Source organism: Artemia sp. Qi Xiang Cuo, chromosome 19 (assembly GCF_049724085.1).
Source record: "Artemia sp. Qi Xiang Cuo chromosome 19, ASM4972408v1, whole genome shotgun sequence".
Lineage (NCBI taxonomy): Eukaryota > Metazoa > Arthropoda > Branchiopoda > Anostraca > Artemiidae > Artemia > Artemia sp. Qi Xiang Cuo.
In genome coordinates this window covers 27,615,022-27,628,884 of record NC_142812.1, presented here as the reverse complement: position 1 = coordinate 27,628,884, position 13,863 = coordinate 27,615,022, and the positions used below count along the sequence as shown (strand labels likewise).

The 13,863-nt window shown below is 37.5% G+C and overlaps 1 protein-coding gene across 1 annotated transcript in view; it reads right to left on the bottom strand.

The window, feature by feature from the left end:
* Positions 1-13,863, bottom strand: part of LOC148940683 (uncharacterized) — a 212,574-nt gene that overhangs the window by 146,108 nt on the left and 52,603 nt on the right. Inside the window, exon 3 of the mRNA XM_089105039.1 lies at positions 10,929-11,021. Within this exon, the coding sequence (XP_088961165.1) occupies positions 10,929-11,021 (93 nt within the window). The remainder of the gene's footprint in view (positions 1-10,928; positions 11,022-13,863) is intronic.

Here is a 13,863-nt window from a genome sequence, read left to right as displayed (position 1 = left end):
CCTCTTTTAAAGTTTCTACGACAACGCCTTCTATAAAAAAAAACCTTATATGCCCCCAGGGCATAACTTAAAACCCTTGCCCTGAGGGTTGTGGGGGAGTGTCCTCCTCAAAAACATATTTTCTATCAGGAAATCAACTACGCTGAACAAAATGGTTATCTCAAAATTTTGATTGGATGTGTTAGGGGGACTGATGGGCGTCGGTGGGGGGGGCTAGTTGCCCTTCAATCACTTTCGACTATTAAAAAGGGCAAATGCTCTTTGAATGTCCAATCGAATGAGCCTGTTTTGAAGTCTCTACGACAACGCCTTCTATAAAAACCTTATATGGCCCCAGGGCATAACTTAAAACCCTTGCCTTGAGTGTTGTGGGGGAGTGTCCTCCTTAAAACATATTTTTTATCTGGAAATCAAATACGCTGAACAAAATGGCTATCTCAAAATTTTTATTGGATGTGTTTGGGGGGATGATGGGCGTGCGGGGGGGGGGGGCTATTTGCCCTTCAATCAATTTACACTATTAAAAAGGGCACTAGCCAATCCAATTTCCAATCGAATGAGCCTCTTTTGAAGTTTCTACGACAACACCTTCTATAAATCCGTATATGCCCCCAAGGGCATAACTAATAACCCTTGCCCTGAGGTTTGTGGGAGAGTGTCCTCCTCAAAAACATATTTTCTATCTGGAAAGTAACTACGCTGAACAAAATGGCCATCTCAAAATTGTTATTGGATGTGTTTGGGGGAATGATGGGCGTGGGGGGGCTAGTTGCCCTCCAATCAATTCGACTACTAAAAAGGGCATTTGCCCTTTGAAGTTCCAATCGAATGAGCCTTTTTTGAAGTTTCTACGACAAGACCTGCTATAAAAACCTTACATGCCCCCACGGCATAACTTAAAACCATTGCCCTGAGGGATGTGGGGGAATGCCCTCCTGAAAACCATAATTTCTGTCTGTAAATCCACTATACTGAACAAAATAGCTATCTCAAAATTTTTAGTGGATGTGTTTGGGGAAATGATGGGCGTGGGGGGGGGGGGCTATTTGCCGTCCAATCACTTTCGTATAACAAAAAGGGCACTTGCCCTTTGAAGTTCCAATCGAATGAGCCTTTTTTGAAGTTTCTACGACAACGCCTGCTATAAAAACCTTATATGCCCCCACGGCATAACTTAAAACCCTTGCCCTGAGGGTTGTGGGGGAGTGTCCTCCTCAAAAACATATTTTGTATCTTGAAATCAACTACACTGAACAAAATGGCTATCTCAAAATTTTGATTGGATGTGTTTGGGGGAATGATGGGCGTGGGGGGGCTAGTTGCCCTCCAATCACTTTCAGCTATTAACAGGGCACTAGCCCTTTGAATTTCTAATCTAATGAACCTCTTTTGAAGTTTCTACGACAACAATTTCTATAAAAAACCTTATATGACACCATGCCGTAATTTAAAACTATTGGCTCGATTGCTGTGGGGGAGTGCACTTCTAAAAATCATATATTCACGCTGCAAAACAAGTATGCTTAACGCTATGTCAATCTCGCTAGTGCTCTGGTGGGTATTTCGAGAAATGCTGGGCGGGGGGGGGGGGGGCTAGTTGCACTACCCAAATGGGCAACTCTTAATAAGGGTATTAGCCCTTTTAATTTCCAATCGAATGAGCCTGTTTTGAAGTTTCTACGGGCATAACTTAAAATCCTTGCCCTGAGGTTTTTGTGGAAGTGTCCTCCTCAAAAACATATTTTCTATCTGAAAATCAACTAAGCTGAAAAAAATAGCTATGTAAAAATTATGAGTGGATGTATTAGGGGGAAGAGTTGGCGTGGGGGGGGGGGGATAGTTGCCCTCCAAACACTTTCGGCTATTCAAAATGGCACTAGCCCTTTATTTTCCAATCGAATGAGCCTGTTTTGAAGTTTCTACGGGCATAACATAAAACCCTTGCCCTGAGGGTTTTTGGGGAGTGTCCTCCTCAAATACATATTTTCTATTTGGAAATCAACTACGCTGAACAAAATGGCTATCTAAAAATTTTGATTGGATGTGTTTTGGGGGAATGATGGGTGGGGGGAATGATGGGCGTGGGGGGGGGGGGCTGGCTAGTTGCCCTCCAATTACTTTCGACTATTAAAAAGGGCACTAGAACTCTCGATTTTCAATCGAATGAGCCCCTTTTGAAGTTTCTACGACGACCCCCTTCCATATGAAGTGCCCTGCGCTAAAGGAAAAAAAAACAATAAATGATACATTGTGCCAGCATCGTTCTTATATGCCCTCAGGGCACAACTTAAAACCCTTGCCCCGAGTGCTGTGGGGGAGTGTCCTCCTCAAAAACATTTTCTATCTGAAATCAACGATGCTGAACAAAATGGGTATCTCAAAATTTTGCTTGGAGGTGTTTGGGGGACTTGGGGACGTGGCGGGGGGCTAGTTGCCCTCCAATAACTTTTGACTATTAAAAAGGGCACTAGCCACTCCAATTTCCAATCGAATAAGCCATTTTTGAAGTTTCTACGACAGCTCCTTCGATACGAAGAGCCCGAGTATGGAGGAAAAAAACAATAATAATAGATTGTGTCCACATCGTTCTTTACTTAGGCAGCGCTATCGCGCTGCCTATGATACTAAGTATTTTTACTGATTTCTATGTTTGTAGAGGTGCAGATTCATTTATGCTCCTTTTCTTCAGGAAGTTGACATGCATTACACAGCTTTTCTCGAGGCTTTTCTGGAGCTTCACTTGATCGGCTTGATCTTGAAGCTCTGCAACAAGTGGTTTGAGCAGAGTGGGAGGTTGTGGCAGAACTTTCTGCAGGCTTAACGAAAGATCATCTACAAATTTATACCTCTGTTAGTGTTGCCTTATCGGTCGGTTGATGACTATAACAAATAAGATGGGACCTAACTTGCTTCCTTGGGCAGCTCCACGCGTGATGTCTTGGAAGTTGGATGCTTCCTCGTTTTCGAGTTGTACGCACTGTTGGCGACCAGAAAGGAAACTTGCAATGGTACATAGGAGAAACTGCGAGACTTCCAGGGCACGGGCTTCGTTGATTACCGTCTCATGATCAAGCAGATCGAAAGCTTTCACGAAATCAGAAATGATTATTTCAGCAACGGCCTCAGGATTTTCTAGGTGTTCTAGTAGATCATGAAGTAATCTCACCAGATAGTGAGTTGTGCTGTGTCCTCGACAAAAACCGAACTGCATAGGATGGATTTTGTGTTCTACTTCTGCATAGGATCGACTTCTGCTAGTAGCCACTGTAAAATAAAATTTTCGAACACTTTTGAAATGATGGGCGGCGTTGAAATTGGCCTGAGATCGGAGTAAGTGGACGGTAGGTGAACTGGGTTGGTTTAGTAGGTCTCATTGTTGACTTTGGCCGTAATATAACTCTGGCATGGTCACTGGTTGAGAGTGGTGCTTCCACCGAAGGATCTAAATAAAAATCACCAATTGTAGTGAAAATCAAGTCAAGGGTATTTTCACCCAGTGTTTTCGCTTTAGCTATTTGATGCAGGGCTGTAGAACTTTCGATCCAGTTTGGCTTCAGGTCGTTGAAGTCCCCACAAAGAAAGATTCCAGCATATGGATATTTTGTTCTGATAAAGTCACAACTTTGTTGGAGGTATTCCATTAGTTGTCGCCGACATGGTTCTCTTGGTGGGATATATACTGTGGCGTATATCAATGACAAAACTTGACGAGGTAGGCCTTTTGGTCGTGCCCACAGCCACGAAACTTCAATGTCATGGTTCTTTGGTACTGCGACATCCAGAATCCTATGAGGCCCTTTTTCTTTGCAATAGAAACCGCCACCGTACGTCTTGGGCAATCCCAATGCACTGTAGCGTGGGGAAATATAACCGGAATACCCATCAATCACGGCCAAGGTAGTAGACGGGATCCATGTTTCTGCCATGCACATGATGTCAATGTCATGTTTCCTTAGGAAAACTTCCATATCCTCTGCCTTGTTGTTGATAGATCAAACATTTGACAGAGCTATTGATTCATTTCAAAAGCTATTCTCATATTTACCTGCTCTATAGAAATTCCGCCGTCTGCTAGTGCCATCTGACACAAAAAAGTCTCTGTTAATGCCGCGTCTCGAGGTTTAGGCCAGCGAGCTACCAGAATATGTTAGGTAGATTTTTGATAGCTCATATTAAAAATATTTGTCATGTCTACTTTCTTCCCATATATTCCGTCCTCTGCAAGCTTCAAAGGGAACATAAAACGGTACGTTCGGTGCCGTGTTACGATTGGAGAAGCTGGGGCTGGTGGGCTACCAGAACTTTTTAGAGTTATGTTTAATGGCTCATTTGAAAACTTTTGCTCATATCTACGTGCTTTTTATCAATTCTACCATTCGTAAGAGAAATATAGAACTGAAAACAATACTTTTGGTGCCACATCTTAAGTGGAAAATCTTGGAAACATATAACGGTATCATTGTAATAATTATGGTCCAAAAGCCTTAACTGTAGATTTGCAAGAACACCTCCGACAAATTCCTCCTCCATGTCCCCTTAATAAGCTACGCAATTAAAGTCCTACAAACACCAATATATTAAATTACCTTATTAGAGGCGTAGTTCCGTTAGTACAGCGCTGGAATTCAAGTTAGATTATCATGCGTTCGATTCCAGCTTGTATTTTTTTTTTTTCAATCATGGTTTGTCCCTGATTATGATTACCTTTCAGATAATTCACTATATTTGCAAATGTGATGTACTCATTTTTTAAAACATATCCCGGGAAGGCTCATTTTAAACCAATAACTCATATTTACGTGCTTTTTATCAATGATACCATCCAAAAGTGCCATATAGCACTAAAAACAGCACTTTTGATACCAGATCTTAAGTGGAAGAGTTTGGAAGTATAAAACGGTACAAATGCAATGATTATGGTCCAAAGGCCTTAACTGGATGTTTATAAGATCCCCTCGCATACACTTCCCCTCCAGACCATCTTAGTAAGTTTCATAAACCGCCTACTCATCTTAAAAGTAAAAGATTATTGCGAAAAAAACAACTAGGCTAAAGCTAAAAACTTTTCACCTGAAAATCTACCAAAAATTAAGCTTGAATGATCAACAGTTTTGAATTGAACCTTCAAAGTTCTCTCTGCGATGAAACCTGTGTGCTAGTTCTAACGCAATAATTGAGGGAAGGGATGTCCTTGCCCCCTTAGTTTTTTGCTCCTGCCTAGGTTTTAAAAAACACCTTTTTTTGTTAATTTCATTGGAAAAGGCACTTTTTTCATTTAAAAAAAAAAAAATAGGGGAAACAACCGAAAGTGAACTTTATGGGAATGTGCTATTAAGTCAAATTTATAAAAAGGCGATTAGGTATAAATATAAGCTTTTAAATGATCCCTTAAACAGCTCTATTTTGTTACAGTAGCCTTCTAGTTTCTGCTAGTTAGTAGATGATTTATGAAATATTATGTCTTCCTTATGGCTTTTTTCAGGCGAAGTTGGCCGAGTAAAAACAGCTCTTTGCTCATCGAAAAACAAAAGTCCCTGAAAAACATGTATTGTTTTGTGAAGTATGGGTGATGAGCTTTATGTTATAGACTCACAGTCTTTCGTAGCTGCCAAGGTTGTTTGCAGTATTTTCTAGAGGTTTTTTATCTCCCCTAGATCGGTGATAATTAGAAATTGTATTAAAAATAAATTTTCAACTGAAACTAAGGAGTTACATTAAAACTTAAAACGGACATGCATTATTCCGTATAAACAAAAAAGGTCATGGCAGCGTTGTTTCTACATTAAGTTTTAATCAAAAACGAACAAAGATTAATTAAAAAAAAAAATTTCTCCGAAGGAAGTAAAGAGCGAAGTTGAAACTTAAAAAAAACGGACAAAAATTATTGCTTCACAGCCTATCTAATATATATCAATAAAACTAGCACAAATAAACCAACTAATTATATTTCCCTATGCTTTTAGGATTATAAAAAAACTAGCCCTTTACTGAAAATCCAAAATAATATAGGAGTTTTGGAACAGTAAAAGCAAACCAATAAAGGACACTTTTTACAGAATGAAAATATTATCAATCCCTTTTAAAATAGAGCAACAATCCATTTTAGGATTTTTGCTTTATTTTTTTTTACCTTTAATTTGGTATCACTTCTACACAATGGCTCAGTTCAATGACTGGCTCTCGTTTTGGTTCTGAAAAGGAAATGTCATGATTAGTTTGTACACAAGTTCAAAGTAAAGCCATCTTGATAGTATTTGGAACAAAGACTAGCCTTAGAATTTGTATCATAGCTTCAAATTCACTGTTGTATAGAGAAATAATCGGATTTCCATAGTTCATATTATGTCTTACTTGATCTTCATTACAAGTAGGCCCTAATACTAAAGCATATTTCTTACAATTTAAGACTGCATATTACTCACTATTACAGCTGGCGAAACCAAAATGCTACCTGATAAATCAATCCAATATATCTGTATGCTGTTCAATTACTACGCGGTTATTTAAAAAAAATATTTAATTTTAAGCTTATGTTTTTAAGATAATTTGGTACTTGTTTAGAATCCGGGCAACACGCGAGATTTGTACTGTGAAGATGAGATAGGATAATAACCGGTTAGTCTCCACTGTATAGTGCTTGAACAAAGGTGTCGGTAGAATAATGGATGTTAAAATGAAGATTTGGGATTTGCCAAGGACCGAAAAAGAGGCAGTTAAATTTTTCCAGGATAAGGGGTTGTTGTCCAAAAGCAGTGTATATAGATATAACACAGTACGATTATTTCCTATATCAACCATTATAAAAACTCAGACCGAGACGCAAGTGCTCCGGAGAACATCTAAACAACTATAAATATAAGCAATATTAGTTTTTTCACGGGTAGACGATTCAGATTTCTCTTGAACGCGAAACTTGGCTTCAACATTGTATACTGCCCCACTAATGACAGATTAAATGGGAGGAGCTGTTTGTACACGCCGAGGATGTAGTGCCAAAAATCACTGACCCGTGATCTTACTATTATATTATTTAATATACAGTGTCCAAAACAAAAGAGTACGTCAATGGACACACCATGACTTCATACTTGTACGAGAAGGATCATTATTGGAAGTGTACCACTAGGCCATGTTTGAAATAGGTCAGGTTGCGTGTCAATACGTGGTTTGCTAATAGTAAAATACAATTTCTTACTATAGCTCGTTTCATTTATTTCTGAGCTAACGAATTGTCGTCAGTGGCCTGGTGTGAATAAGAGCTATACATTTCTAAGGCAACGGTTGTCGATTGGAATAACTACCTCCGTGAAGTGTGCGTGTTTTCTGTGCAACAGAAAAACTGTGGGAAAATTGGAGAAATTGGTTATATAGTTGAAATCAATGAATCCTTGTTTACAAAAAGGAAAAATAATGCTGGACGACAGTGGGTGTTTACCGCAACAGTGGGTGTTTGGTGGAGTGTACCGGGAAGCCGGTGAAAGATTTTTAGTGGAGGTCCCGACGGAGGAGCAGAAACTTTACTCCAACAAATCAAGCTCCACGTAGAGCCGGGAACAACAATCGGGTACTTTCCCATTATATGGGCCTTTCTAAAAAGTAAAGTTTTGTTAATGCTAATGAAATAAAATGGGATGAATATACAATAGTTTATAAACAAATTTGGGCTATACATTTGCACATTACGGGGGTGGGGGTAAAGCATTGCATATATTAAATACTTAACCTAACCTAACCTAGGTACCTCCCCCCTAAACCCCAAAAACAACAGTTTAAATATCGTATACGCAATGAAAACCACGCTATGTATTCCATTACTCTATAGCGGTGTCTTGAATTAACCCGTCAAAAACGGTTTTTTTCATGACTGGTTTTCTTGTAAAGGCCCATATAATGGGAAAGGACCAACAATCGTTAGATTGCTTGAAGGGGTATAATACAAATGACTTGGAAGAACAAGGTTTCACTCATAAAACAGTGAATCGTAAAAAGAATTTTGTCGACCCAAAAACCGGCACTAAAACCCAAAAAGTTGAGAGGATGTGGGGTTCCACAAAGTGGCAGAATAAATGGCACCGAGGTACTTCCCACCAACATTTAACATCATACTTAGCCGAGTACATGTGGCGTGCGGCAGTGCAGGCAGAAGGCACAGCTTATTTTAGCGGAATTCTAAAGGATATTTCTGCGTATGGGCGTAGAATTCTAATTTGTGGTTTTTATAATTATGCTCATAAACTATTATATTTGGTACTTATGCATTAGCTGGTACCCAAGGGATATATTGTACTAAAGGAAACTAGTCAAACGGGTATCTATCAATAGAGAATTGGATCGCAAACCGTGGTTTATCGTTTGCGTTTACAATATTTAAACTATCGGTTTTTGGGGTTTAGGGGGCAAAAAGGTACCTAGGTTAGGTTAGGTTATATATTTAATATATGCTAAGCTTTACCCCCCACCCCCCTAATGTCCAAATATATAGCCAGAAGTTGTTTGTAAACTATTATATTTTCATCATTCTTTGTTTTATTTCATTAGCATTAACCAAACTTGAATTCTCGCGTGGGTACCAGCTAATGCATAAGTACCTTATAATTGTATCCTATTTTGTTTTATTTCATTAGCATTAACGAAACTTCCCTTCTCGCGTGTTGCCCGGATTCTAAACAAGTACCGATAATTATTATTGTATACTGAAAGTTAATGATGTCACAACTGGTATAAGACTATGAAAAGCTTTATAGATTCGTTTGTTGTTGTCAGGCTACATACTCACTTTTCAATAACCAATATTCCTGTTTTTTATACTTGACTTTCGTGTTTTCAGTAAAGCGCTAGTTTTTTACAATCCTAAAAGCATAGGGAAACATAATTAGTTGGTTTATTTGTGCTAGTTTTATTGATATATATTAGATAGGATATGAAGTAATATTTTTGTCCGTTTTATGTTTCAACTTCGCTCTTTACTTTGCTCGGAAAAACTTTGTTTTTTAAGTTAATTAAAATAAAGAAATAGACTTGGCTGATCAGGATACTAACCATCCGTTAAGTGTCATTTCTTTCTACCACATTACAAATAACCCTTAATGGCTAAGCTGGCTAAACCTCTAATGAGCACATCTGAAAAGACCACCCACGAAGAAAATTAAATAAAAATGCGATAGTTCTCGTCTCCCAGCAATAGACAGATATCAAGGATTTCCCGCGAGTTTTCAAAAGCCATCATCCTCTTAATTATGTGTGAGAATTCACACTTCGTTTTCCTGCAGGCAAACTTTTTTCCGCCATTTGCTAGGAACACAGCGACATATTTGTTTTCCCAGAGATTAAGCAAAATCGTAAAGCAAAGTATTGCAGTGTCAAAAACAGTTACTCGACACGTAGGTCGACACAGTAAACTTGGGTTTCCTGTGCTACAAAGGTTAAATAGAATTAACTGCGGCTACAAAAGTGGTAATAAAAGTTCCATTGTGACGTTTCTGGTTTTTTGAATTATTCAAATCTAGCAATTGTTTCCGAATAAGTGAAATTAACGAAAATATTAATTAAACTTTAAGATACACTTGCTTCAGACTAACACACACATAGACACTTATTTCGGTGGGAGGGGGAATCCAACTCGTCAAATCACCAAAAAACTGAATCATACTGACTTTTCTTGGAGAATAAGGGCAAAGTCAGATTCGGGGGAGTGTGGACTAGGCCCTAGTTTACCACATGTGTACCTAGTATCAGATCATTTGAGGTATTTCATGAACTCAGTTGCACTGATAAAATACAAAAAGAAACTCAAGAATAATTATTCAACGTCAAATTTCCAGTCAATATATCAGGCTTTATATAACTAGTAAGTGTTGGTAATTCTCAGCCAATCCTATTTTGAAGAACAATCACATGATGCTACACAACAGGTGCCAGCAGCAAGTATCTTTCTCATATACAAACATTGTCAGTACGTTTCCAATCCTGACAAGACAATCTATATTTCCCCTACCTTCGTCACTAGACTCTGCTGCTAGCAATTAATAAAGATAAATATTTTTTTGGCGCTATCATAACCAAAGTTGTAGCTTTATGCCTGTTCAAAGTAGGTTTGCCCCGTCATCTGAGTTTCGTTACTTTTAAAAAATTAAGTAAAAAACAAAAAACAAGAGGAGCTTAAAAAAAAACTGAAAGTAAGGAGCAACATTAAAACTCAAAACGAACAGAAATTATTCCGTTTATGAAGCCACTTGAGATGTCTTTTCTTGATCAAGGTGGAAACTTCACGCTTTTGTTCGCATACTTTCATCAGCAGTTGGTTGCTGATTCTTTGCGCCAGCCGTATGCTATTGGCACGGAAATGGAACTTACACTTCTAAGAAACACACTTGAAATATAAAAATGTTTTTTTTTTGTAGAACAGTAAACAAAAATATGACAACAAAGCCGGTATGTGATATATATTATTCAAGAAAACTTTAAATTTCATAAACATGCAGTGCCATTTTTTTGGAGCTAATCACAAGGATTTAATTTTTGTCTCAACTTTCGACATAAATTTTCTCAAAAATAGTGTAAATGAAAAACGGCTACTATTTAATGTTAGCGTCGGCGCGTGGGACTTGTGTCAGTTTAAGGTTCATTCGTAAAGATATTTTACTAATCCCGGGATTTACCAAGCACCAACTTGAGGCAATCAGAATTTCTAATAGTATTTTTTTGGAACATCTATGGAACATCTGATTGGGCCAAATTAATGCAAGCTAGATCTCAGTATTAGTAAAAATCTCACTGTTATACAGAACACGCTGCACAGAATAACCAAAAGGTCTGTTAGGAATTAGCACCCTGTGTATTAATTTTAGTTTAAAAATGGAGAAATATTAATGCATTTTATGTGCGTTATTTAGACTTATTATACGAATATTTGGACGGGGTTTACTTACCTGGTAAAACGAATCCGGATAGCAGCTCTTCTTTCGTGAAATCTTTCACTCCGTAAAGTGGATAACAACAGGATTTTGTCAGTTGAAAAGTACCTGCAAAAGGTAAAAGAAATTTCAGTTTACTATTGACAAGCTTGCTTGGTTTGCTGATTTAGAGTTAGATGACTTTCTGTGTAAATTAAATGTATAATCTTCAACTTTAAGAAATAACTAGATTGAGACAGTTGATTTAAGTAAGCACATTGCAAATAGCCATTTCTGTTTTTATAAGCGGTGATAAGCCTATAAACTGATATCCCATTCAAATGTAGTCACCATTGCGCAACCATCGAGAATTAAATAAAACCCAGTACCTGCCAAAACAACTTTCGAATTTATTGCTCTTTAGAGGAATAAATTAGAGAAAAAAGCCATTTTCTCTGCTGTATTGGTATTTATTCTAGTTCAAATGGGCGATTTTATCTGCATGGCCCTAACATCAAAGTGCATTAGTTCAAAATCAACCTTAGCTGTCGGGAATTCACCTTGATCTTGAACGAATTAAATAAAAAAAACAAGTTTTTTTAACTGAAAGTAAGGAACGACGTTAAAACTTAAAACGAACAGAAATTATTCCGTATATGAAGGGGGCTCTGCCCTCCTCAACGCCTCGCTCCTTACGCTAAAGTTTGACTTTCTCACAACTCTATTTTTTTAAACAATAAAAAAACTTTAGCGTAAAGAGCGATGCGTTGAGGAGGGAACAGCCCCCTTCATATACGGAATAATTTCTGTTCGTTTTAAGTTTTAACGTCGTTCCTTACTTTCAGTTAAAAAAACTTGTTTTTTTTATTTAATTTTTGAACGTTTTTGAATTAATGCAGGTTTTGATTTTGGCTCACCGTACATGAATAATTAAAACAAGATTTGCATATTATATTTGGTTAAATGGCTTTCTCGAAACTTGTTTAATTTTATTTACGAACGTTTTTATTAGTAATAAATATACGTAACTTAGAATTAACTTACGTAACGAACTTCTATATTCATAAATTTTTAACACGTATATTAGGGGGTTCGCCCCTAGTCAATACCCTGCTCTTTAAACTATAGTTCGAATTTTTTTTCCAGTTCTTTAAAAATGACCTCTTAATCACAATCAGTTGATCAGTTGAAAAACTTGTTTTTTTTTATTTAATTCCTGATCTTTTTCTTTAATAATGCTGGGAAATCCGGCGCCCCCTTAATAGCAATGCCCCTTCCCCCATGAAAACATCCTTCATGGAAAGATCCTTCCAGATAGCCCCCGACCCTCTCCTTCCCCCACCTACCAGAAAAAATCTCCTCTGAAAAAGTCTGTATACTTCCCAATAACCAATACTATCTGTTAACAGTGAGTAAAGTTAATAACTTTCAGCCCTCCCCCTGGGGCCTTTGGGGGATCAAGTCATCCTAAAAGACATTTTTATGATATTTTCGACCATGCTGAACAAAATGGCTATCTCAAAATTTTGATCGGGTGACTTTGGGAAAAAAATGAGCGTGGGAGGGGGCCTAGTTGCCCTCCATTTTTTTTGTGTCACTTAAAAAGGTAACTATAAATTTTATTTTCCTTGCAAATTCCCCCTCCAACTATTTTCTAGGACACAGGGTTATAAACGAAACCCCCTGGTAAAAAAAAAAAAAAAAAAAAAATAAAAAAAACAAACCAACCAACACCCGCACCCGTGATTTTTCTTATGGCAAAAAATTGAAAATTCCACATTTTTGTAGATAGGAGCTTGAAACCTCTACAGTAGGGTTCTCTGATACGCTGAATATGATGGTGTGATTTTCATTAAGGTTCTATAACTTTTAGGGGTCTTTCCCCCTTTTTTCGAAAATCAGCCAAATTTTCTCAGGCACGTAACTTTTGATGGGTAAGATTAAACTTAATGAAACTTATATATTTGAAATCAGAATTAAAATCTGATTCTTTTGATGTATCTATTGGTATCAAAATCCCGTTTTTTAGAGTTTCGGTTACCATTGAGTAAAACAAACTTAAAAAAACGCATCAAAAATTCATTTATATTCATTTTTGTTACGTTTTTATGAGTTGGACAAACATTTCGGGGGGGGGGGGGACAAACCTCGTACCCCCTGAATACAGCCTTGGCAGTACTCTACGTGTGACAATTTAGATAGTGTAAGTATTTGCTTCGTTTACAATGTAGGTACAAAAACACTAATTTAGTGGATAAATTTAACCTTATTGATATACATACCACCTCAAATAGAAAATCAGTAAAGCGCTGTGCATGAGAAGTTTGGAATTTTGTTTTTGCGCTTGACCTTACTTTTCATGTTTTCTTTTGAAGTTGGTTTACATGGTGTGTGCAATCATTGTTGTGATGTTTTTGCTTTTCTTTAATTCCTTATTGTTTTTCCTGGACAGTGTTATTTTCAATTTTTATGGGTAACAAATAATTTTAATGCTTCTTCCAAACATTTTCTTATGTGATACCAGCATAAAAATACTCATATAATATGAGAAAAATAGGGTATGACCCCCCCCTATAAAAAGCCAACCAATGTTGAAGAACATTGCCACCATCATTCAATATGTCTGAGAACCCAAGGCTGGATCCCCGTATCCTGGACCCGTAAGGCAGGATCTGTAGAACGTATTTCATTTACCTTAAAATGATGGTTACTGGATGTTGGTTTATTCCTCGTTTGCTTTTTGGTTTTTTTTTCACCAATTCTGATCGTATTGAACCATTTGCCGTAGAAAATCGGAAGAGGCATCACTCGAATGGATATTTAAAGTTCTAGTGCCCCTTTTAAGTAACAAAAGAGATAAAGCCGCAACAAAGTGTCAATTTCTGCCATTTTATGCAGCAAAACAACAATTTTTAGCGTCAAGGTGTTATCGAGCCAAAATTATGAGGTAGCCAATCGGTTAAGAACTGCC